This window comes from Pleurodeles waltl, chromosome 6 (genome assembly GCF_031143425.1).
Source record: "Pleurodeles waltl isolate 20211129_DDA chromosome 6, aPleWal1.hap1.20221129, whole genome shotgun sequence".
Taxonomy (NCBI): Eukaryota; Metazoa; Chordata; class Amphibia; order Caudata; family Salamandridae; genus Pleurodeles; species Pleurodeles waltl.
In genome coordinates, this window is record NC_090445.1 from 346,068,778 (window position 1) to 346,096,348 (window position 27,571).

At 44.8% G+C, this 27,571-nt stretch overlaps 1 protein-coding gene across 1 annotated transcript in view; it reads right to left on the reverse strand.

Annotated features, from left to right (window-relative positions):
* OXA1L (OXA1L mitochondrial inner membrane protein) overlaps positions 1-27,571 on the reverse strand; it is a 142,922-nt gene that overhangs the window by 16,631 nt on the left and 98,720 nt on the right. Inside the window, exon 8 of the mRNA XM_069238249.1 lies at positions 23,772-23,934. Coding sequence (XP_069094350.1) covers positions 23,772-23,934 — 163 coding nt within the window. The remainder of the gene's footprint in view (positions 1-23,771; positions 23,935-27,571) is intronic.

Below are 27,571 nucleotides of genomic sequence, written 5' to 3' on the forward strand. Positions count from 1 at the left end.
GTCTCCCAAGTTGGACAGAAGACAAGGGGAACCCAGAGAGGACCACAGAACCACCACCTGTGAGCAGAACCTTTTCGTTCTCCATGAGACAGCATGGTCCACAAGCTGGTCGCCGTCTGGAGGTGCCTGCGGATGCAGGGGGGTTGACTCCTTCACTCCAAGGGAGATTCCTTCTTGCTTCTTGGATGCAAACAGAGTCCTTGTGACCCTGGAGGATGCACAGCCACAGATGTTGCAGAAATCTTTGCTGGAGAATCAATGTTGCAGTGGGAGCCCTCCCAACTGGATACAGTCTTGTTTCAGTTCCAAAAGCAGACCAGCAGCAGCTCTGGGGTCAGGAGCAGATGTCTTGCAGAGAGTTCCTTGCAGAGTCTTGCTTGACGAATCTGAGGACCCACCCTCGGGGGAGCCCCTAAGTAGCCCTAAAAAGGGGGTTGGTCACTCTCTGTGGTGACCCACCTATCAGAGGGGGTCAGGAAGTTCATCTACCTGGCCTAACGAGTCAGTTGCTCCCAAGGGCCTCTGTCTACCTTGTTTCCAAGATGGCAGATTCAACTGGCCACCTACCAGAGTTCTATGCACCTCCCTAGTGGAGGGAGCTGGACAGGAGGGTGGTCAGTACCCTGTCCTTTGTGTAGTTTTGCGCCAGAGTAGGAACTGGGAGTTCCTGAACTGGTTCAAATTGGATTATAAAAGAAGAGCACCAAATGTGCCCTTCAAAAGCAGTCTGGTAGTGCTCACAGGACACCCATCCCTGCCCAGTGACACCTATAGCAAAGGGAGACGTTGTCACACCTCTCTCTTGCCGGAAATCCTTTGTTCTGCCTTCCCCTGCTTGAGTTGGGTTCATCTGCAGGAGGGCAGAACAGTGTCTGATGGCAACAGCATGGGCTAGCAGCCAGACCCCGTAAGGCTGTACAGGCAGAATTGGGGGATCCTTTAAGGCAGTCGTTCCCAAACTGTGGCCCGGGTACCCATGGGGGTCCGCGAAGACTCCTCAGGTGGTCCCCGACAGCTTAGAAATTTTAATATTAACGGATTAGGTCCCCATTTTTCAGTAATGACTCATTAGAGGGTCCCCAGGTTCCAATAATCATTTAGTGTGGGTCTCCGGGTTCCAGTACTGATAAAGTGGGGGACCACAGAAGTCAAAAGATTAGGAACCACTGCTCTAAGGAACCCAAAGTGAACATGAGATCATGCAACTACCACTGGAATCAGTGTAGTTGCACGATTCCAACATGTTTGTTACTAAACATGCCTAGGTTCGGAGAAGCCATTATGTAGTTGACCACTCATGTTGACCATTGTCCACTACATACCTTAAGATGGCTTCTCCGCACTTACGATGCCCAGGGAATGGAGTCTGGGGTTTGTAGTGGTACCCTGCTCATGCAGGACTACTCTTACACTTAGGGACATGCACCCTGCCCTTGTGCTAAAGGGCCTACCAGAGGGTGACTTACAGTGACCAAGTGCTGTGACCACAATATAAGGCAAGCCTTATATCTGAAGTGAAAGGTGTATCCACCATTTCACCCAGGCTGCAATGCAGGCCTGCAGACACAGTTTGCATGGGCTCCCATGGGTGGCACAACACATGCTTCAGCCCATGGGAGGCCCCTGGTGTACCAATGTCCTGGGTGCCTAAGTAAGATATATTAGAGACTTACATGGGTGCACCAGTATACCAATTGTGGGGCGCACAAGTTTACCAGCAACCAAATTTAGAGGAGAGAGCACAGACACTGAGGTCCAGATTAGCAGGATTCCCGTGTACTATAGTCTAACCCCACTGACAGCAGGCAAAAAGTGGAGAGGGGTACTACAACCAGAATCCTGCTTCCTATAAGCAGTGAGAGAAGCCAAGGGAAGTCTGATTGAAGTATAAACGAACCCGGACTTCTGCAAGTGAAGATAACAGATAATATCTTGGACAGGTGCCTAGAGAGGGTCAATTGTCTAAGAAGACAGTAGTGCACAAGCCTTTCCCGTTTCGCTGCACAGCAAGGGTTGATGGTAGGCCTGCGTGCCTCCTTAAGGATGGTTATACATTATGAAGGCAGGATGAGGTAGCCAAACTCTAGGAGCCAAATCGCAAGATTGAGCTGCTTGAGGTTAGGATGCCTGAGCGTGCCTACTCGGGCATTTTGTGCTTTCAGCAGTGGTGAAGAGGTCTATGTGGGGAAACACCTGAAAAAAGAAGTATGAGAAGAGAAATTGTAGGTGGAGTTCCCACTCCTATTAGTGTTGGTGAATCCTGCTTAAAAGGTCTACAAATTTGTTGTCCACTAACCACATCCCCCCCCTCCCCCCCCCCCCCCCCCCAGGCATTCGAGTATTCGATCAGTCAGTGTACCCTGTGATGGATTGTCCACCGCCAAATGCCCTGTGCTAGAGCAGACAACAGTAGAGAGTGAGTGCTCCTCTGTTACTGTGAGTAAAATATGGAAGTTGTGTTGTCTGTACGAACAAAGACTACTGTGTGGTGAATGTGAGGGAGAGTATAATCGGCCAAAGTGATCTGTCCACTCTACAGGGAGTATTGAGGCACCAGGCGAACGGTTAGCTTCTTCACTAGCATCTGCCACCAGTTTCCAGAATCTCGAGGTATCATTTGCTTTTGCAGACTCCAGGAGGGAGGCCCATCTGAGTTCATCCCATCTCCTGCGGGCTCTACTTAGTTCCTGTTTGTAATCTTTCCTTGCTTCCCTTATATGCTCTGTCTGGCCCCCTCCTAAAGCTCTCAATAGTTTGTGCTGTGCTTCCCTGCATGCGGCACTGAACCACCTTGCATTACACTTCTTTTTTGCTTTATTGACAATCTCTTTGGTGAAAAGGTGTTTTAAAGAATTAAACAGTTGCGTGTGGGCTGCTATAAGCCCTTCACTATCTTCTAAAAGCAGGGGTATACGCTCCATATGATCAGCCAACTGGCTATACACAGATGTCATTATACCTGTGTCAGTGCTCACAAATTCCCATTTGACGTTTCGTCTATTATTTGTCAATGCAAGCTGCTGCTCGTAAATCTTGGGGCAAGGGGCTTCAAGTAGAGGTAATAGACTCCTAAGCGATAGAATCAGTGGCTCATGATCACTTTCCTCGAGTTCTACAAAGTTCATGTCAACCATATGACCCCACAGCCGAATATCAAGCAAAATATAGTCTATCTGGCTCTTCTGGGTTCCACCCCTAAATGTAGGATGAAGGTCAAGGTCCGAGCGGGAACAACCGTTACAGGCCCGAAGGCCATGTGCCAGTGTAATGTCCACAACTTGATGTGTTAATCTGTTCATTCTCGGTCTTTTGCTTGACACCAGTTGGGGAATGCCCCAATGAGCGTCCTCTTCTTTGTATAGTTCCTGGGCCAACGAATAGGGTTCAAAAGTAACATTAAAATCCTCTGCGATAAGAATAAAATGGGAGGAGGATTTGCAGGAAAGGAAACTATCCAAAATAGTCAATGCATCTGACTCATATTTACTACCCAAGCTCCTGTTATAGATGTTAATTATTAGGAGCGGTTTCTCCTTAAGGGATGGTATTGATAAACCCATCAGATCGGGACAGCCCATATCTACTATTTCAATCCGGCATTTGAGGGAGCAGCTAAGCCATATAAGCAGCCCGCCTGAGGGCCTCCCGGAGTTCGCCTTACTTGCTGGGACCCAATATCTTTTGAAACCAATTCTATATTTGGGCTCCAGTGCCCACGTTTCTTGAAAAAGGCATATTTTGTGTTCATCTACAGGGAGTGCAGAATTATTAGGCAAATGAGTATTTTGACCACATCATCCTCTTTATGCATGTTGTCTTACTCCAAGCTGTATAGGCTCGAAAGCCTACTACCAATTAAGCATATTAGGTGATGTGCATCTCTGTAATGAGAAGGGGTGTGGTCTAATGACATCAACACCCTATATCAGGTGTGCATAATTATTAGGCAACTTCCTTTCCTTTGGCAAAATGGGTCAAAAGAAGGACTTGACAGGCTCCGAAAAGTCAAAAATAGTGAGATATCTTGCAGAGGGATGCAGCACTCTTAAAATTGCAAAGCTTCTGAAGCGTGATCATCGAACAATCAAGCGTTTCATTCAAAATAGTCAACAGGGTCGCAAGAAGCGTGTGGAAAAACCAAGGCGCAAAATAACTGCCCATGAACTGAGAAAAGTCAAGCGTGCAGCTGCCACGATGCCACTTGCCACCAGTTTGGCCATATTTCAGAGCTGCAACATCACTGGAGTGCCCAAAAGCACAAGGTGTGCAATACTCAGAGACATGGCCAAGGTAAGAAAGGCTGAAAGACGACCACCACTGAACAAGACACACAAGCTGAAACGTCAAGACTGGGCCAAGAAATATCTCAAGACTGATTTTTCTAAGGTTTTATGGACTGATGAAATGAGAGTGAGTCTTGATGGGCCAGATGGATGGGACTGTGGCTGGATTGGTAAAGGGCAGAGAGCTCCAGTCCGACTCAGACGCCAGCAAGGTGGAGGTTGAGTACTGGTTTGGGCTGGTATCATCAAAGATGAGCTTGTGGGGCCTTTTCGGGTTGAGGATGGAGTCAAGCTCAACTCCCAGTCCTACTGCCAGTTCCTGGAAGACACCTTCTTCAAGCAGTGGTACAGGAAGAAGTCTGCATCCTTCAAGAAAAACATGATTTTCATGCAGGACAATGCTCCATCACACGCGTCCAAGTACTCCACAGCGTGGCTGGCAAGAAAGGGTATAAAAGAAGGAAATCTAATGACATGGCCTCCTTGTTCACCTGATCTGAACCCCATTGAGAACCTGTGGTCCATCATCAAATGTGAGATTTACAAGGAGGGAAAACAGTACACCTCTCTGAACAGTGTCTGGGAGGCTGTGGTTGCTGCTGCACGCAATGTTGATGGTGAACAGATCAAAACACTGACAGAATCCATGGATGGCAGGCTTTTGAGTGTCCTTGCAAAGAAAGGTGGCTATATTGGTCACTGATTTGTTTTTGTTTTGTTTTTGAATGTCAGAAATGTATATTTGTGAATGTTGAGATGTTATATTGGTTTCACTGGTAATAATAAATAATTGAAATGGGTATATATATTTTTTTTGTTAAGTTGCCTAATAATTATGCACAGTAATAGTCACCTGCACACACAGATATCCCCCTAACATAGCTAAAACTAAAAACAAACTAAAAACTACTTCCAAAAATATTCAGCTTTGATATTAATGAGTTTTTTGGGTTCATTGAGAACATGGTTGTTGTTCAATAATAAAATTAATCCTCAAAAATACAACTTGCCTAATAATTCTGCACTCCCTGTATAAATTTGCCCCATTCAGGGATACTCATTTTATTCTCCAACCCTGCAATGTTCCAGCTAAGAACTGTGTCTAAACCGTCTATTTTATCTAGGGGAGCTTTAGCCGTAGAGTGCCCTCTTGCAAATGAAGTGCCATGGGGAGGTTTAGTACCCCTTTCAATCATAGCTAGACTGGCCTCGGTTGGGTTTTCCGCTACGTTATCACCCAAGATATTACTTGCCCCATTTGGATCGGGCCTGGCATAGTCGATTCGAATGCCCGGACAGGTGGAGAGGACCCATAGTTACTGGGACCTATTATATCCGGAGCTGGGTTGATCTCATGCGCCTTACCCTCCTTACTAGCTCCCCAAATACAGATCTCCAACCTCTGATCACAGAGGGAAAGAGGGGGACTGTTTTCCATCCTAGGGGGTTCTATCTGGGCTAGTGTGAGGGTTAGCGTGGAGTCTCTGATGTCTACGGTAAGAATCTGATCAGCCTCAGGATTGCCTAATCCTATTCCTTGTGTTTCAGTATTTCCGGCTATAGGATAATTCTTATCCCAATTTCTAGTTCCTTGAGGCTTAGATGGGCCATGCGCAGGGCTGATTTTTAGTCAATCAATTTCAGAAAGAGATGGTGAAAGGGAGATACGTCCCAACTGGGGGTCAAGCTGCATCTGCGAACTAGTAGCACCTCTGGGTGGCATTGGCGCCCCCTTAATAGCTGGTAAAACTTTATGAGGGTAGAAAGCCTGGAGTCTACACAGAGATACTTCTCCCCCTAGAGGGTTGGATTTGCACACATTCAAAGACAGCTGCTGGACAAGGGTGGGTGAATCAAAATTGATAACAATACAATCCCCCATGCCGGGTTTCTTGAGTGGACCCACCCAACCCACTCTCCTCACCATTAATATTGAGGGTACCATATGGAATGCAAATCTAGCGTTACTGTGTAGCCAATGAATGACCCTATTTTCCAGTTCTGTAAATGTTTCGGGAATGCTGGTTTTAAGTTTGGGAACACTCGTGATAACAAGAACGTATGGGCAGGCTTCCGGCAGTAGATGTAAAGTTCTCGGATTAGTTCCTTGAACCCTATACATCCGATCTGTTGATGGGTAGTTCTGATCAGGGGTATCTTTGTAGGATTTTGTACCCATATTAATGGAAGAAGCAGCTCCGTCATTCCCCCTCGGAAAGGGAGAGGCAGTCTTAGAACACTTGACTTTTGAGGCATTGACCAACCTAACAGTTGGAGCCCTCACTGGTTGGTATAAAGGATCAGGGCAGATCATTGGAGGATTATGATCCATGCCCAATGGTAGGGGAAGGCTACTGGCACTATTGCCTAGAAGGCTCGGGGGAAGAATTCGGCAGGAATACTGCAAGTCGGGTGAGGGAGGGATTTTCATCTGCTTGGACTTAATAAAACCTTCTAGTTTCTCCTCAATGGCTTGTAGGCGAGTTGTTAAGGGTGTAGCCTTTTGGAGAGCTCGTCTTTTATATGTTCAATTATATAATCAATTTCTGGGCGGTCATTGATAGATGCTTGGGCTAATATATAGTCCTTGTTCCGAGTTGGTGCGACATGATTGGGGGAATTCAAGATGCGGGCCCGTTTGTTCCTTATGTTTGCCTCACCTCGTTTTCTTTTACCCTTTGTGTTGTGCTCTGGGTTGGGTACAGACCTATCTAAGAGAGGCTGTGTAAGTTCTGGAGTCTGTGTAACATTTTCCTGGGTCTCCACAGCAGACTCTTGGGTAGTTAGAGGTGAGATAGCCGAGGCAGGCTGTAAATCGGGTGGATGGAGGGATTGTACTGGAATTTGCGGGGGGATAGGGATAGGCAATTAACTCCCGTCAGTGGGGGGGCAGTTAGACGGCACTCCACCATTTCGATTTCCTTTTCTAATGCCCCAACCGCTTTTTAGAGAAATCCATCTAGGGTCTTGTTGTTACCGGCCTTTTCCAAGAGTACCCCCCCTTCCGTCTACCCATCTTGACTATTTGGACTCTTTTTATCCAGCCGGTATTTTTTGTCAGTCTTTTCCTATAGGTGCTTTTCCTCCCCTGTTCCCACCCTGTTTCCGCCCCACTGGGGCCTTGTTGGAGAAGCTAGAACGACAGAAGGGCACAAATGCTGCTCACCTATGGCGGTATGATGTCCTGACGATTACAGTGTGTTCGACCGCTAGTCACCGACCTCAGTATCAAGATGAAAATGGTGTGGCCCAGCCCAGCCTCCTCCGGTCGCCGACTGGTGCGTGACGGGCCCGCCCTTGGCCCAGGCGCCGCCCGCGTGCGTCCCGCTGAGGTAGTTTTAAAGGGCTCCTGCCCTTCAGAAAACAAATGGTGCCGCCTCCGCCGCACTCCAAATGCGCGTCCCGCGAGGCAGGAGCGCTGAGGTGGTTTTAAAGGGCTCCTGCCCTTCAGGAAACAAATGGTGCCGCCTCCGCCGCCCTCCAAATGCACGTGGAACTTTTAGCACCTCATGGAACTAATACCAGAAAAAGGAGCCATGTGGTATCCATGTCTTTCTTTTTTTACCAGCATCTGGTCAACCTGTGGCCCAAAGAGATGCTCCCCATCGAAGGGCAAGTTGAGTAGATGCTGCTGTACTGCCGGCCTGAAGCCGGAAATACGCAGCCAGGTGTGTCGTTGGAGGACACTGGAATTATTTCTACAGGCGGCGCTGACAGCCTCATTGAGGGCACACTGAATATTAGTATTCAAGATTATTATGCCCTGTGCAGAAGGTCTTGCCCCCGTTTTCTGGACTGGTCTGGGAGGTGCTGAAGAAGCTCTTCCACTTCATCCAAGTGTGCCCTATCGTATTTGGAAAGTAATCCCACAGAATTGGTGATATGCCAATGCGTAGCAGATTGGGCAGCAACCTGCTCCCTGCCACGTTTTCCCTGTTGGGAGGCACTCCATCTCCCATGTCCTGGGCATTGGCATGTTTGCAGGCAGTGTGAACTATGAGGGAGACAGGTGGTAGCTGGCTCCTAACGTATACAGGTTCAGAAGGAGATGCCTTTTTTCTGACCCTTGGGGTGATGACTCAAGCCTTTGCCAGCTCCTTAAAGATAACAGGAGCGGACTTAAGCATTCCCTTAAGTATGGAAACGTATGGAACACTGGGTGGAAGAGAGTGTCTCCGGCAGGAAATAGTCATCCTCTGGCTGTTTATGCATTTCTTCCTTATGGTAGATGGCTGCTCTCTGGTATGAAGGAGTGCTGTATGGTGGGGAGCACTTTGCATTGTACAAGTCAGGGCTGGTTTTCCCAAGTGGATCGGTGCTGTAGTCATCCCATGGCTCATCCTGTGAATGTAAAGGCATGTCATACAGTTCACTCTGGGCCCCAGGACCGTCTCCACCAAACCCAAAGTGAGGGGAGGGCTGTGGAGAGTGAGGTTAGGGGTCTGCAAGTGGTAGTGGTGAAAGGGCACTGGTGGAGAGGAAGGCAAATAAAGGGGGAAGATGTGGAGGAGGAAGTTGAGGGACAGGATGAGGTGAAGTACTGCCTCTATCAAGGCGTTGAGGCATCTTGTGTGCTAGCTCCAGTATTGGGTTGAGGGCTTCCTTGAAGGTGAGCTTTTTGTGCGAGTCCTTGGCTGAGCCAGGATCCAAACAGTTTCTAGGTGTGGTATTAGGATGCACTGCTAATGTGCGCCAAGCTCTGCCTGAAGGCGTTGAAGGACTGGCTGGTCTTGATCCTTGGGGGTGGAATAAGACTGTGCCCTGGATGCCGGGGCGTTTCGGGCCAAAGATGGGCACTGGCCTGATGACACCAAGATGGATTTCTGCTCTGATTTTTTTGAGTCCCAAGTTGGCTTTTAGGGTGTTTTTGACGCCGAAGGGGTAGTTGAAGTGGGAGGTGTGGCTTTTGCATGGACTTCAGAGCAGATAGCTGGGAAGGCACCAGGTCCAAAGCAGTTTCCTGGATACGAACAAGACCTTCTGGTAGTGTTGGTCCGGCAGCCCTCTGTTGGACTTGGTTCAGATTAAGCTAGACCCCCCTCCCGTCACCTCGGGCGAGATGCTTAGCTTCTGCCTGGTATCTCATCTGTGTGAGAAGCGGTAACAGTTTACTTACTGCAGCCGTCTTTGATATATAAGATTGAGGCATTGGTTCATCTGCCTTGGCGCCAGAGGCAGAACTCTCCTCCAAGGCAAGGACTTGACCTTATACAGTGAAAGTCTCTGGCAGCGGTTTGGCTTCAACATACTTGCCTCCGAAAAAAAATCTAGAGTATCGTTGCCCTGTTGGTCAGCCATGGAAGCGGAACAGATGCACTGATCCAGACGGTAATGCAGACTCTTTTTACTCCAGAAGGGGAGGCATGCAGAGCAGGAGGCCTCGTTGTGCTCTGGGAACAGACAAAGGTTGCACACCTGTTGGAGAACTGCCCTTGGATACTTGATGCAACACTTCAGGCAGTACGTGAATGGAGTTCTTTCCATCCCAGATGGAACATTGTTGGGTGTCGAATGGGAGACACAAAAGAGACGCAATGATTGTTCTCTACTGATGCATCTAGATGATGTGAATGGCCTGGTGGCAACATCACAAGGGATTGACCAAGAACTCGGTGAGAAAGGTCTGAACTCTACAGTGGAGAAAAAGCAATCGGACGATAGAGCCAACACCCATGTGCATCACCAACATATCTCAGGAGCTGATGTTTTTCAAATGTCTTTCACAGGTTCGAAGAGTGCCTCACTGAAGGGCAACAGTTGCTCAGCCGAAGATGTAAAAGGTGTGAGAAAGTAGCCTCTTTCTAGCATGGTTACCCCCAACTTTTGGCCTGTTTGTGAGTGTGTGTACGTGTGTTTTTACTGTGTCACTGGGATCCTGCTAGCCAGAACCCCAATGCTCATAGATAAAAACCTATATGTCAGTGTGTTTTGCCTGTCTCACTGGGATCCTGCTAGCCAGGACCCCAGTGCTCAGTTTGTGGCCTAATGTGTATGCCTGTGTAGTGCCTAACTGTGTCACTGAGGCTCTGCTAATCAGAACCTCAGTGCTTATGGTCTCTCTGCTTTTAAATTTGTCACTGTAGGCCAGTGACTTCATTTACCATTTATCAATTTCTATTCGCATACTGGTCCCCCCTTATAAGTCCCTAGTATATGGTACCTAGGTACCCAGGGTATTGGGGTTCCAGGAGATCCATATGGGCTGCAGCATTTCTTTTGCCACCCATAGGGAGCTCAGACAAACCCTTACACAGGACTGCCATTGCAGCCTGCGTGAAATAATGCACACACTATTCCAAAGCCATTTTCACTGCACTTAAGTAACTTATAAGTCACCTATATGTCTAACCTTCACTAGCTGAAGGTTAAGTGCAAAGTTACTAAGTGTGAGGGCACCCTTGCACTAGCAAAGGTGCCCCCACATAGTTCAGGGCCATTTTCCCGGACTGTGTGAGTGCGGGGACACCATTACACGCGTGCAGTACATATAGGTCAATACCTATATGTAGCTTCACAATGGTAACTCCGAATATGGCCATGTAACATGTCTAAGATCATGGAATTGTCCCCCCATTCCAAATCTGGTATTGGGGAGCCAATTCCATGGATCCTGGGTGCTCCACCATGGACCCCCAGTACTGCCAAACCAGCTCTCTGAGGCTTGCACTGCAGCTACAGCTGCTGCCACCTCACAGACAGGGTTCTGCCCTCCTGTGGTCTAGGCAGCCCAGTCTCAGGAAGGCAGAACAAAGCATTTCCTCTGAGAGCAGGGTGTTACACCCTCTCCCTTTGGAAATAGGTGTTACAGGCTGGGTTGGGTAGCCTCCCCCAGCCTCTGGAAATGCTTTGAAGGGCACAGATGGTGCCCTCCTTTCATAAACCAGTCTACACTGGTTCAGGGACCCATTCTCCCCAGCTCTGGCGGGAAACTGGACAAAGGAAAGGGGAGTGACCACTGCCCAGTCCATCACCAACCCCAGGGGTGGTGCCCAGAGCTCCTCCAGTGTGTCCCAGGCTTCAGCCATCTTGCCTTGCAAGGTGTGGGGGCACTCTGGAGGGCTCCGAGTGGCCAGTGCCAGCAGGTGAAGACAGAGACCCCTCCTGAAAGATCCATACCTAATAAGGTAGCCAATCCCCTTCTCAGGGCTATTTAGGGTCTCTTCTGTGGGTTTTATTCAGATTCTGCTTGCAAATTTCCTTCAGGAATCCTCTGCAACAACTTCTGACTCTTCTGACCTCTGATCAACCGCAGCCTGCTCCAAGAACCACTAACTGCAACGAAGTGTCTACAAGAGAGACTTTTCTTCAGAAACCTCTGCTCCAAGTCAACAACTGCAACAGTTTCCACTGTGTGCACGCTCTGGAGACTCCCTGTCTTCATCCTGCACCAGAAGAACCAAAGAAATCTCCTGTGGAGTGACGGAGTCACTCTCCTGCTCCACGCAGGCACCTTCCAAGACGACGACCGGTACCCTGGAACTCCTCTCAACAACGAGTGGGCTCCTAAAGACACAGAGGGTGGACATCATCGACAGACTGTTCTTGGGTCCTGCTGACCCAATTTGGAGGAGGTAAGACCTTGCCTTCCCAGAGAGTGACGGTACCCCTGTGTACTGAGTCTTCTTCGCCTCCTGAGGCCTCTGTGCACTCTTTGCAAAATTCCTTTGTGCACAGCCTGGCCCAGGTCCCCAGCACTCCATCCTGTGACGCTCATCTCGCTAAGTTGTTCTCCGGAGGCGTGGGACCTTCTTTTGTTGTGCTGCATCAACCGTGTTTTGCACCTCCTTTGAACCCAGATCCTGCTACTCCCGGGGGTGCTGGTTGGCATCCTGAGGCCTCTCTGAAGTGCTGAGAGCCCCCCTCTTCCTCCTCACACAGAGTTGAGGCCCCCAGGTCCCTCCTGGGTCCATCCAGCGCAATTTTGATGCAAAACGCACTTTTGTCGTAGCCACGGCTTCTTGGCGACTTCCAACACGAAATCTCGTCTGCAACGATCTTCACGCCGTGGGACATCTATTGCATCACGCGGGAACCCGCTGGCATCTTCCTAGGGTGCATTCCTGCAGTCTTCGACTAACCGGCGACTCTTATTTGCACCCTCTTCTGGGTTGGCAGGGGCTCCTGTCCATCCTGGAACTTCTTTTGACTTCTGGACTTGGTCCCCTTCCTTTGCAGGTCTTCAGGTCCAATAATCCAGCAGTTGTTTTTTGCTTGGACGTGATTGGCTGCTGCACAATCCCAAAAACGAGGTGTATTGTGTCCTAAGGAAACTTGCAGTACTTTACTCCTGATTTTCTGGGCTCTGGGGTGGGGTAATTCACTTACCTTTACATAATTCTTACTGGCACCAGCGATTCTGCACACACTACACTTGTCTAGAGGGGGAATTTGTGATTCACATTCCACTTTCATAGTATATGGTTTGTCTCGCTCCTAGACCTATTTTCTCGCATTGCATTCTATAGGATTTGCTACTGTTTGCATTGTTCTATGACTATTTACTTGTCTAATTTTGGTGTCTAGTGTATATATTGTGTATAATACTTACCTCCAGAAGGAGTATTGTCTCCAAGATATTTTTAGCACTGTGTCACCCAAATAAATATCTTTATTTTTGGTAACACTGATTATTGCCTTTACTTGTGTATAAGTACTGTAAAACTATAAGTGGTATTGCATGAGCTTTGGATGTCTCCTAGCTCAGCCTAAGCTGCTCTGCTATAGCTACCTCTATCAGCCTAAGGTGCTAGAACACTACTACATTTCACTAATAAGGGATAGCTGGACCTGCTATAAGGTGTAAGTACCGAAGGTACAGAAGGTAGTAGGAACTAAGAATAATCACCGTAAGCCAGTCATTCTTAATCTTTTGACTTCTGTGGACCCCGCCTCTTAATTATCAGTGTCATCTGGCATCCGAAGACCCCAACTGAATAATTATTGGAATCCAGGGACCCTGTTCTAAGCAATTTCAATGATTTGGACCACACAAACACTGAATTATTTGATTTAATTCATGAAGACATATATATATAAAAATTACAAATTTAAACTTAATGGTAACGTTCAAACTTTTCTAAATTCAGTTAAGGCAAGCCATCATGTACACTATATTCTCTTTGACTCACTTGCAAAACAAAAACGTTTTAAAATTTTCAATTTTGCTTCCTAATTTATATACACATTATTAACCTGTTAATGGTATTTTCATTTTCTAGTTATTAGTTTTTAGTTGTGGTCCTCATGAAAAGGCTTTGCGGATCCTCAGGGATCCTGGTACCACAGGCTAATAACCTATGCCCTAGACTCCAGATGATGTACAGGCAATTCTAACAAGTCAGCTGCCTTCCTGTGGACAACATGAAGAGAAGTCACTTCTGTGGGGCCGACTTTGAATAACACATTTGTTTGTCAGGGAAAATGTCCGATCCACTTGGGTTCTGCAGTGCCAAGCATTCTGATGTATTAGAATAAGGGGGTGGCAGCATACTGGCTGATTCACTACAATCTTCTGTATCATGCGGTACCCCCTCTGATCATTTGTGAAATTGCTGATTTATTCATGCGTTTTTTCCAATTGGAGCAACAGTTCTTCTGCTCATTAAAAAGTCTTCTACTTTAATTAAAATTGATGCATATGATATTTTGGAGCCTAGTGCATGATTAATTATTTGGCAAGCCAGTTCAGGTTTTGTTCCTTTCCAACAGTGGGTCCTGATGATGGTTTCATAGACTTTTTGGGCCAATTGAGACTGAAATGTCAATAATGTGTCCTATTTAACAGCATTGATTATGACATATGGTGCTTCGCTCCTCTCTGAACATTTGAAATGCAAGGATGAAAATTATAAAGGACTGCAGATTTGTAAACCTGAATGGTTAAGAGGATTTTATGCTTCCTCTGATCCCTGGATTTAATATACACTACAAAATGTACAGGGATTGTGGGGTGGCGCCAGAGTAGTTATATTGATGTATTGCTTTATACACAAAATAATATGCAAAAGCAACAAGGTGATGGATGGAATCCTCGAATTAACCTCAGTCACTGGCATCTGTCGTCCTAAGTGGGAAGGGTATGCCCAGATGTGAGTCCCGTGCTCACCATACCACCAGATTCAGGCTACCCTAGCTGATGAGGGGTGATAGCCGGAAACCGGTCCCAGGATGCTCGTTTCCGGTCCAGGGAGGACCTGGCCTGGCAGTTCGAACTGGGTTGTTCCATGGGGAGCAGGGTCAAGACTTATTTGCACATGGCAGGATCCAAACTGAAATGGCATGGCTAGCAAAAAAACAAAAAAAAAAAACGATGTATCGAACCCAGATCTGTGACTGAGGGTGAATGATTCGTTCTGCATTCCGTCCATCAACTGTTCTTTTTGCATTTGCTTTATATAGTGCCTTGTCTATGCTTGGGATATTATATTGATTTATTTATATATAGAAATATATATATTTTTGCTAATAACAATACGCTGTTGATTGATTATTTGAATATTCCCTGATGGTTTGCTGTTGGATCATTATACTGACCAATATATTGTTTTGCTGATTAGAATATAAATAATTCCTCCAGGAACACGTTTATTTTCTGATCACATCATTTGCCAGCACTGTTAACATGAGGAGAAGTTTCTCTGTTTCTCTCTAAAGCTTTCCTCTTACACTATCCTCTGGTTTTTCTTCAAGGTCTCATCAGGATAGCTCCAGATTTCGGTATGAGTCACGCTGTCGGAGGCAGTGGCTATAGTTGACCAAGTGTCAGCATAGGTCTCTGTGCCGGTGATGGGTTTATTGGTGTCTAGGCGCTGGGACAGTTGACGCTGTGAGTGTTAACTCCAGAACAGAGGGAGCATATGGTGTCAATGGATGACCTGCCAGTGGAATCCCAAGATGAGTCCCTAAACGACACATCGGGCAACATCTCCATCAGTGCATGGAGTAAAAGGGCTGGATCTGCCAGAACTGGTGCCATAAACTGCATCAGAGACTCAGGGGTCAGCAATTTCTACCAATTTCAATCCAGAGGAGGTGGATGGGACTTACAGCTTGACTTCGAATGACGTGGAGGCAACCCTTCTTTATGTTTCCTCGTCTTCTAGCATTTCTTCCATTTCTCTCTAGAGGACTTCGACAAATGCTGGGACCTAGACCTGGAGGGTGACTTGCACCAAGCCAGATACATCGCGTGGGCCATAAAAAGTTTGGTGACATTGCCTAAGCACTTTACAGGTAAGGAATACGAGAGAAAATCTGCAAAGAAATTCACAAAGTTAGGAAAAAGAGGAGAAAAGTTGTGAATCGTCACCGAAAAGAGCGGGTAAAAAAAAAAACGAACGTTATTGTGCCGGTGTGTGTGATGTATGGCTCCAGTGACGTAAAGCAGGTATTGCTTCTGGTGCTGTGATGAAGACAGCGTACCCCCCCCAACAGTGAAGGCCAGTTACTGAAAGATTCCAAATCCAATCTGTCTCCAGGGGATATGCAACCGATGACAAATCTTCGGAAAGAAGGAATGATCAGAAATAATCTTATGTTATCAGGCACTTATTAGGCATATTCACCCCATTGCACTATGTGAAGACCAATAGAATTGAAATCATGGTTAGCAAGAACTGCTGCTTGATTCCAAAGCTGTCTTAGTGACTTAATTAACGTTATTTCTAATTTTTATTTTTCTGTAAAGGATGTTGATAATACACATATAATTACTGCATATTTAACCTTATTAAAGTCATTTAAATGCATTTCAAACAACACTTTAATACATACAGTCAAGTGTAAAAACTGAATTAATATTAATGATAAACAAATATGCCTAACTATCTGTCTTCTGATTTCGAGTCCTAGAACTTCTAGCTTCTTTTAAATGTCAGTGTCCCCATACAAGGAGCATAGATATTTTCTAATTCTTCTATTTTAGCCATTTTTACCCATTTTGCATACAGGGGTGGACTTTCCAGTTAGCTGTTATTTTTTATCTGGCCACCGTTATAGCTACATATATTAAAAGTTTTTTAAATATTCCTCCAATATACCTATAAATTCGGACATGATGATATAATTTGTGTACACTCTCCCTTGGACTTGTTCTTAAATCTGGGAAAAGTGGATTTATTTCTGGTTCTAATTGATCCCCCTTAAGAAGCAAACATTTAATGTTTAATTTTTTCTGTATTCTTTTCTGTTAATTTTATCCCTGTCCCTTTAGGGAATTTATAAGCAATTTATGAAACTCGTTGCATCGGAGCCTGTTCTATAAACATCTATATCAAATTCCAATTCGCCTCCTTCAAGGCCTGATAGTAGCTCTGAATATTCGCAGATTTATCCGGCTTGGCTATTACTGTCATGTCAAAAAACTTTTCAGTTTTGCTAATGCTGCCCAGAACCAGCCATGCAGTCCTACTACTTGTTCTAAAAAAAAAAAAAACACTCTTCTAGTTTCCATTGTTTAATCAGCTCCCCTCCCCCCCCAAAAAAACACACAAATTTTGAACAAATCTACTGTTTTCCCATCTTTAAATTTCATTTAGAGCGAGAGAAGGGAACAACGACACTCTGTAGATCAGTTGGTTGATAGATGAACAGGTGAAAGGTGAAATTTCAAAAGGTCTGAAAAAGTGAGCACTTCTAGTAAAAACATTTAAAAGATGTCGGTCTTATATCTAATTTGTTTCAGCTATTCAGTTATTAAGGGGCATAGCATATCCAGGACTATTTCAGAAGACATCATACTATACACCGAGCTGTCATGCACACGGCTCTCTGGGGACAGGTACCATCTATTGCGGCAGCTAATGGAAACAGATGTATAATATAGCCTTAGTTTGGTACAGCAAGCTCACCCCACCATGGAGGATTACCGTTTGTGATAAAACTGCTTTTGAATTCATTTTAATTAAAAAAGAAAAAAAAAGTAGTATTAAGCTTAATGAGCAAACTGGCAAGGAAGAGCACGGATAACGTTAAAAGTGACATTTTCACCAAGGTCACTCGGCACATTATAGTTTGAAATAGAAAGCTGCATCTATTTAACAACAAATACACCTTTTTCATCAGACGTTTATAATTTAAATCGTATATTACACTGAAACCTTTATAACAAAAATCTTTAGATATATTTTCTGGCTCATCGACCATCCAGCTTTATTTGCCCTGGGAGCAATATTGGTTGAGCAATTAAATAAAGGTTTGGTTGTTTTTTTGGTGATTCATTTTATAACCACTGATAGTCGAAAATTTCTCTATTTGGCCGAAAGCGTTGACAATAGTGTTCTTCTCTGCCATAAAAAACATACATCATCATCTGCATATAATTTTATTTTGGGGATTGGATTTATTGGTGGACAAACTGTTGGGCTTGAACAGACTGCACTAGCTAGTGGCTCAATGAATAAAGCAAACAGGATCTAGGGCATGCAACACCCATGTCGTGCCCCTCTGAAATATTAATAAACCTTGCTGGAGAACCATTTATCATTATGGTAGCCTCAGCTTCATTATAAAGACCATTAATAAACCTGATGAGCTGGGATGGCCTGATAAATGTTTACAAAACAGCAAACCAGGTATCCCAGTTTAACAAGTCAAAAGGCTTTTTAGTGTCTCACAAAAGTACTACTGCTGGGATAGTCTGGTTTTCTGCTAACAATTTCTACAATCTCCACAAAAAATTGGTATTCAAATATAGCTCTCTCTCCCCGGAAAGAAGGTATTCTAGTCTATCTTTATTAATACTGTCACTGTTTTAGCCATTCCCATAACTACCACTTTTGTGATAATCTTATAATTGTCATTTAATAATGTGACTGGTCAATATGAATTAGTATCTTCTGCTTTTGTACCTGGTTTAAAAAAAACTAATAATTTTCCCTTTATAAAAAGATGGAGGAGGCGCTGCACCTTCAATTGTACCATCAGCATCGAGGCTAATATGGGGTCAATGATTCTTAAAATGTCTTATTGTGAGGGAATCCCATCCTACCCATTTGCCTTAGGACTAGGTAATCGATTAATTACCTCTTCTATCTCTTTTACAGTAAGCCAAGCTATGATATTACTTGCTTCCATCTCAGCAAGTCCTGGGAGAGCTATTGCAAGTCTCTCTATTTTTTGATCTCGAGTGTAGATTTATTTTTGCAGTGTTTACAGAATATTTGCAAAGTCTTCGTTGGCAACCTTAGTAGTATGAGGATTTGGTATGACATTAATTCTATTCTCATTATTTTTACCTTTAGAAGACTATGCCAACATTTTCCCTGTATACTCACCTCCTTTGTAACATTTTTGATCTAGGACTTCCTAAATTCAGGTGTGCCTGTCAGTAATTAAACATGTAATCCCATCAAGCTGCTACCCAATTTTTCCAATCACTTTCAGTTCTGGTCTTCAGAAAATATTGTTGTTGTATATTCTTTAGGTTTTCTTCTATTTTGCTGATTGTATCCCTTCTGTCCTTATTTAGTATTATAGATTTCGAATCATTTTACATCTTAAGGTTGCATTAAAAGGAATCGCATACAAGGCTCTCTGCTGTTGCCCATTTCATTAAAAAGGTTTCCTTTTAGAAATTATCGATCTCTTACATAATCATGGTCATTATATAGCAGTTTATTTAAGTGCCTTAAAGAACTTTCTTAATGCCACATGGTCCAAAAATCTGTTATGAAGTGTTGCTATACTTTTTGCTGATAAAAAAGGCGTTATTATATCTTTATAGCCTGCTACAGCAGGCTATATTGGCCATTAAAGGCCCCCTCCAGCGTTAAAGGCCTGAACTGAAGGCAAGGGCCTTTAACAAGGGTGCAGGACTTTAATGGCCGGTACAGCCCGCTATGGCAGGCTATGAAGCTATTAGAACATAACGCCGGCCAATCAGGGCAGAATATTCTAATTAGTCAAACAAAGGCCTCACACAATCCGAGGGGGCGAAATCCACCCTGGCTCCATGAGGCCTTCATTCACAGCAACGGCTGTGAAAGACAAGCATTGGAATGCTGGAGCTCCGGGCTTACACCAACCACTAGAAGCAAAGCGCTGCTCCATTGTCTTCAATGGAGCACTCACCATTCCAATGTCCTAATAAATAATAATCTACCCTTGCATCAATGCTAAATTGTGAGGACACATGTGTACTCATCTACCTAAAGTTCAAAGATCTCCACAGGCCATTGCATAAGTTCGGATTTCAGGTTTTTAAATAGGGAAGCTATTTTAGGTTGATCATTCTTCCTTTTCTGGTTACAGGAATCTAACCCACAAACAAGTATATCACTTTCAGCATTGATAATCTTACCAGTACATGTCAAACACAAAGGCACTTTTCATTTGTGTCAAAGATAACCACTGTGGTGCTCCCTTTAAATGAAAGCTGTTTTACTAGCTTTTTTAAAGGAATCACCTAATTCCAGCCACTAAGGTCTTCATCATGAGAAGCCCTTACTTGAGACGGTGCTAGAAACTTACATTACCAGTCCCATCAGATACACAGGATAACACACCTGCCCTCGCCATGTGAGAACCTTTGTGTTCTTTTATTGGTGTTCTTGGACACTTAAGAAAAGATGAGAAGGATGACACTATCAGGTATTGGGCCCTTTGGACTTGATGAGGACTAGCAGACTGCATCAAGCAGCAGCGGAATAAAAAGATACTGATGAGCTGAGAGGGACTGGGAAAGGAAGTGGACAGACCGGGGGGCTCTTGTGTCTATGTTCAGAATGTAAGGTGCCCATGCTCTTCTGTGACCCTGCAGTGCACAGGTGCCGCTGTTTCAGGTTCCAGGAGTTTCCTCAGTCTTGGCGCATCCTTCTGCAGGAGCCTGGTGAAAGTCAGCCGGTCCTGAAGCACACCCCTGCAGCTCTCCTGCTGCGTCTGGGACCTAACTCTGACCTTGGGGCAAAAAGCTGCGTGATTTAAGGAAGCCAGCATTTGGTAAGCATCTTACGAGTGTGGGCAGAGGCACGTAAACCTCCCATTTACCTCTAGATTGTTTGTTTGGGAAAACCGGTCTCTAGAATAACCCTCAGATCTTGGAGCTCAAGTTAGAAGCTTGTGCTATGACAGCACAATAGTGCTATGGTGCAGTAGTAAGTAAGCATCTTTGCATCCATACCTTTTGACTTTAACACACTCCCAAGAATTGGCACTTTTAGGCTCAGCTGGAAGACAGCTCATATATCCCCCATCAGATTACACTTGGCACAACTGTTTATTTACTGGAGGCGATGGGAGGAGGGGGAAGACTGGGCTCACTTTTCTATGGTTTGTTGTGTGAGTGCATTATCTGAGTAGCGTTGATCTTGCCTGTCATCTCAAAGGATGCCATGGGAACGTCAGCTCCGCCCAATGTCAACTTTGAAAAACAATTACAGTGTGTGTTTTGGAATGACATGGGACAAAGCCCTTAAGATTTTTTTTTTTTGCCTGAAGCAGATTAATTGTAGACTGCATCCAATGTCATATTCTGAAGAACCGTTTTGGGAGGGCTCTCCTTTCAAAAATCCTTTACAGACTGCTATCCACACAGCCTATTTTTTTTTTTAGTAATGCCCCTCACAACAAGGATGTATTCAGCCTGGAGCACCCACAATAGAGGCACAAAAAAGTGTGAGGAGTCTGCATGTGGCAGTCATCAGCTTAACTGAAAATGTAATCAAGGAAGACAATTGTTGGGCCTCACCGAAAGGGCTCTTTAATCTGGTTCATTATCTGCAGTTCCACCCCACACCCTTGCCATGTACCTAGGGTATGGAAAGTCTAATCAGCCAACCAGTGCTAACAAAGTCTTCACTGAATTTTTGAAGGGTGCCCTGTCACCATCTTCCTCATCTCTTTGTCTGGGTGTCCACCCTCTAGCCACAGGAATGCATGTTGTAAATCTCAACTGCCTGAGGAAGTCGTGCTCATCCTCCTTCTGTTGCCATGGTAGGACGGGGGCATCCAAAATGGATTCCACTTTGTTTGTAAATAATACTGTGAGCCAAACTTGAGGATGACCTTCAGAAGACATCTACTGCAGCACATGCAGAATCTCCTATTCAATGTTTGCATTACTCCCCATATGTTCTCACCTTGTTTTGATCTTCAGATTAATGTTTTCTTTGAATGTAGACTCAAACTCTAGATATTTCCCTGTACATGTGTCCAGCCATTACTTTATGCTTCCAATCCCAGCTGGTAAGCTGTCTTTGCTGGAGCAGTGGTCTAATGGCAGCTTAGAAGTGAGAACATTCTATCTGACTGTTGTTCCTATCAAACGTACCTAGTATAGCGCTATCTTCATGTGCAAATAATGTTTTATACAATCTTGCATTCTAAAATTGGACGCCATCTCAAAAAGCAGCCTTTGTAGTCCTAAATTCGAAATGACAAACTGTCCTTTACTTAAAACTTCTGATTGTCACCTCTCCTTTTTTCTTTGAAATATCGTCTACCTTCCATTCTTTGCATGCCTCTCTGAGCACCTTTTCAAAGTAACATACATCTTTGCTTTTATCTCTATTAATGTATATATGCAAACAACCCATAATTCATTTGATAGATCACAACCTCTCCCTTGAATGTCATATCTCTGCAATACCTATCCCCCTCTAAGTCACCTATTAATGCCACCAATCCATCTGCATGTACTCGCAGTACCGCTTCCCCCCCCAATCGTCACACCTAACTCCCATTAATTTAATATACCACAAAGAAACTGGAGTAAATGTATGTAATGGCCTGCCTGACCACCCAAATAACCAAAAACACCACGAACACAGGACTAACCACTAACTCTGGAATCCAGAGCAGCATACTGCCCAGCGTAAAGTGCTTGAACACTCCGTCAGGGGTAGTAAGCGCAGTAGAAATTTAATTATAATACAACACAAATATATCCCATAGTGTTTCAGTCGAACAGACACTACAGTGTTTGAAGCTGCAGCCTGGGGTTTAGTTGTCTCAATAAAAGAAGACTCCTAGGCGGAACTTTATTAGCAGGAGGTACACTAAAGTGTGAAAAACTGCAACAAGAGCCAATGGCTTTCACAGAATCAAACAATTCTCCTAAAACCTCAGCGGCCAATACCTTTAATTAATTTAATAAAAAAAATAAAAATAAAAAAATCACTCAAAAAAAGTTAAAAAAAATTAAATAAAATTAAAAAAAAGAGGGATTGGGCAATTCTTTCATATTTTGTAACTGACCTATTGGCGCATAGGTTGGTTTGCAAAATACCACTGGATTCGCTAAAAATCAGTGCGCAAATTGCAATCACTTCTAGTGAATCCAGTGTTCGTACATCTGACCCTAGACTCTCAAACATCAGCATCTTTTCTTGAGCCATCCACATTGTCCTTGCTAGTGCTCAGAGTCCTCAAGTATCTTCTGCCAGTGGGCAACCTTTCTATTATGTGTTCAGGGTAAAATTTAAATACATATTAAGTGGCTGCTTGAAATCAGCATCTTCCAAAAATGCAATGAGATTGTGGTGGTTGCGGCGTGGAAGGAAAGGCATACAAAAACGTTGCGCATATATTTTGATTACAAAAAAAAAAAAAAAAAAAAAAAAAAAAAAACATGCCATAGAGCGGACATGTGCTGCACAGCACTTTTATATTTTTGCTATGAAGTTGCTTGAACGTGATGGCATGCCACGTAATAAATTCTGATATTTATAACAACCTTTTCTGGTTAGTTTAGCAGCAAAATAAGGTTGAATAATATATTTTATTGTAGAACTATGCAGGAAAGGTTGTGTGTAAAGGTAAAGAAATTAAACCAGCTAAAAGCTGCCATAAATGACTTGCTGCAACTAGGTATGGAAAAAGTGGTAGAAAACACAAGACTTTTCCTAGAAGGGTGTAGCGCTTGTAGTCCTTTTTATCCAGACCTCTGCAACCTCGGCACTGGACAACAACTGGCTCACCACCCTTCTGCTAAAGGGCACTGCTGTTAATCCTAATTACAACTTCATAATTTTGACTCCCACCCACCGCTACAGAATCCTCTTGATAGAACCAAGTTAAACCTTATCTTAATTTTCTATTTTTTTTTTTTAAATCAACAACGAGCACTTTAATAGAGTTGCTGGCCCACTGCTGTTAATCCTAATTACAACTTCATAATTTTGACTCCCACCCACCGCTACAGAATCCTCTTGATAGAACCAAGTTAAACCTTATCTTAATTTTCTATATTTTTTTTTTAAATCAACAACGAGCACTTTAATAGAGTTGCTGGCCCTTTTCACATAGAAGACAGCACAATCACCCAATTTGAGTCCTCAGTAAAGATTAATTAACTGTATGTGCACCTCACTTTAAGACCCCACAATTATAGAACTGAAAATATTTTTTCAAAGAGTACGACTGATGACCTATGGCAAAGTCAAATGTAGTTTTGGCACACTGAAGCATATTTCATTAAGGAAAGAGTGCCCTTTCCTGTTCAAAGGTTGCAGTTATAGCCCCCTAGCCCTCCTCCCCCCAAAATGATCCTACCTTTTTTGAGGCTCTTTAAGAAGCCCTCCTGCTGTGGAAGCACTGATGGATCGTGCTTAATTTTTTCAGGAATGCGGAGCTTTGTGCGCACAGCAGGGATACGCAGGAAGCCAACCTGGGCCAATGAGAACAGGTTGGAGGTCGTCCAATAGGTGAAGATAGCCTGCATCAACCAGGGAGAAAAAGGGTGAGATATCTGTCTGCACACAATTCTGAAAAGCATATGGTACAGACGACAGAGGCGAGAGGAGGGATGGATGTTAACACATTTACTAAGAGATGCAGGAACAGTGCATGCACAGGATTTACTGGTGAAAGTTAGTGCAAGTATGTAGAGGGAAGCTGTGTGTGCCTGTGTGTAAATGACTGAAACACTTCTCATGGCTAAGACATTATTGTAGAAGGTAGTAATAGTATAAATGTTAGTGGTGCGTGTATATATAGATATATATGTTCGGTGGCATGTGTAGCTGCAGATACACATGCTGTGCACTGTTCCTGCCATCTAGTGTTGGGCTCGGAGTGTTACAAGTTGTTTTTCTTCGAAGTCGTCTTTTCGAGTCACGGGACCGAGTGACTCCTCCCTTTCGGCTCCACCGCGCATGGGCATCGACTCCATCTTAGATTGTTTTCTTTCCGCCATCGGGTTCGGACGTGTTCCTCTTCGCTCCGGTTATTCGATTCAGAAAAAGACTACGTTCCCCCAAAAATCGTCGGTATTGTTTGATTGCGAAACATCTTGCATTAACACCTCGACAACGGCGAAACACACCTTCGGTTGCCCTTCGGGGCTCTCGCGCCCATCCAGGGCCTTGTCGGCCCGACCGCAGGAAGCGTCGAAGCCTCATGGACCGAACCCTGTTCAGATTCTGCCCTCGGTGCCAAGCAAAGTATCCCTACACGGATCAACATCGGGTCTGTAATCTGTGTGTCGCCAGACCACCGAGAGGATACTTGCAAGGCCTGCAGGTCCTTCCATTCCAAGAAGACCTTGGGGGATCGAAGGGCGAGACAACTGCAAATGGCAGTACAGAGCACCTCGACGTCGAGGAAGAGGAGATGGCCATCTCCATCCAAGGTTCCTATTCGGACGACTCCGACGCAGACCAACCACCCACAGCAGGCCAGCACGTGAGTACGCCTGCCCCGACCCAAGCCCAGAGTCAGTCCAAAACTAAACAAAAGGCCTCGGGGATGCCACTGCTGGAAGGCCATTGCTCTACCCACAAAAGATCAAGCGGTGACCAAGAAACACCTTCGGCACCGAAAAAGGCCACATCCGCGTTGAGGTCCTCGGACTCGAGCAAAGACACCGTCTCCGAAAAAGTTTGACATCGAGTTGTTGAGTCGAAACCTCGAAAGTGTCTTTCAGAACAGAGGCCTACTATCAGCATGGGCATTTCGGTATCGAAATAAACGTCTTCGGAGCCGAAAAAAAGCATCATTTACTGAGGAACATGGACTTTCAAAAAAGATGAAAGAAAGACACAGATTCGAGGAAGAACTTCAGCAAATGGAGGAGTTTGATGAGACACAAACAAGGATACAGATCAACAAGGATACTGGGAAAATCCAAACTGCAACTCCTCTCAAAATTTAAAAGGAAACTGGCTTTCCAAGGACGTTCGGACACTGAGCAGCCAAAGGCTAAGGTGCCCAGAGAGCAATCTCTGCAACGCCAGTTTTCCCCAGCACCTTCTCCTCCGCATTTTCCTCAAGGAACTGGTTCTCCTATTGCCACACCCACAGCACAGTCACCCACACACACTGTGCAGTCGCATCAAGATGCAGACCCATGGGACCTTTATGATGACCCTGTGTCGGACAATAGCCCGGAGTGCTATCCTTCTAAACCCTCTCCACCCAAAGATAGCACCTCCTACACAGAGGTCTTGGCTAGGGCTGCTGTTTAACACAATGTGAGTATGCACACCGAACCAATGGAGGACGACTTTCTTTTTAATACCTTGTCCTCTACGCATACATAGTATCAAAGGTTACCCATGCTCCCAGGCATGCTTAAACATGCCCAACAAATTTTTCAGGAGCCTTTTAAGGGAAGGCCCATAACGCCAAGGGTGGAGAAAAAATATAAAGCACCACCATCAAACTCGTGATTTATCACCCAGCAGCTGCCCCCTGACTCGGTAGTGGTCAGCGCAGCGAGAAAACGGGCCAACTCCCAGTCATCTGGAGATGCACCCCCTCCAGATAAGGAGAGTAAAAAGTTTGACGCGGCAGGAAAGAGAGTAGCGGCACAAGCAGCCAATCAGTGGCGCATAGCGAACTCCCAGGCCCTCCTCACAAGATATGACAGAGCTCATTGGGACGAGATGAGCGACATCATTCAACATCTCCCCAAAGAATACCAAAAAAAGAGCTCAGCAAGTGGTAGAGGAGGGACAAGCAATAACTATCAAATCAGGTCTGCATTGGATTCAGCCGATACTGCTGCAAGAACAGTAAACACTGCAGTGACAATTAGACACCATGCATGGCTTATATAGTCAGGTTTCAAACCGGAGATTCAGCAGGCGGTCCTCAACATGCCATTCAACCAGCAACAGCTATTTGGCACACAAGGGGACACAGCCACTGAAAAGATGAAGTATACTGATACAGCCAAAGCGATGGGAGCACTTTACTCATCCCAATAAAGAGGGACATTTAGAAAACCGCAGTATCGGGGGGGGGGGGGGGGGGAGGGGTTCAGGCCACAGCCATCAGAACCATCCACCTCACAGACAAAGCCCTCATACCAATCACAGTATCAGAGAGAGTGGTTTTGAGGGTCCTTCAGAGGGCAATTTCCAAGATCCAGGGGAAGATTCCAGCCTACAAAGCAAGGCACTAACACCAAGCAGTGAGTTTGCCATCACCTTTCCCCAACACACATCCCCTGTGGGAGGAAGACTAGAAATGTTCCACAATTAATGGTCAAACATAACAACGGACACATGGGTTCTATCAATTATCCAACATGGTTACTGCATAGAATTCACACATTTTCCTCCAGATATTCCCCCAAGAGCGCACAAACTATTGTTGCAACATTTAACACTGTTACAAACAGAGGTGCAGGCACTATTGACAAAACAGGCCATAGAACTAGTACCTCATCAACTAAAAGGAACAGCGGTCTATTCCCTGTACTTCCTTATTCCCAAAAAGGACAAAACACTAAGACCAATATTAGATCTCAGGACTCTTAACCTATACATCAAATCAGTACACTTTCACATGGTGACACTACAAGATGTAGTCCCATTTCTAAAACAGGGAGAATACATGTCAACACTGGATTTAAAAGATGCGTATTTTCATATACCCATCCATCCATCTCACAGAAAATACCTCAGGTTTGTTATACAAGGAAAAACTTACCAATTCAGGGTATTACCCTTCGGGATAACAACAGCCCCAGAGTATTTACAAATTGCCTTGCCGTGGTAGCGGCATACATAAGGAGACAACACATGCATGTAATTCCCATATCTCGACGATTGGCTAATAAAGGCCAACACTCACCAGCAGTGTCAAAATCACACGTTACGTAATAGATACCCTACACACACTAGGGTTTTCTATAAATTACCAAAAATCACACTTGCAACCATCACAAATTCAGCAATACTTGGGAGCTACACTCAACACTCAAAAAGCGATTACAAGTCCAAGCCCACAAAGGGTACAATCATTCCACACCATGGTACCAAAAATACAACCAAATCAGCATTACACAGTCCGATTTGTGATGAAACTCCTAGGGATCATGCATCGCCATTGTCCCAAATGCACAG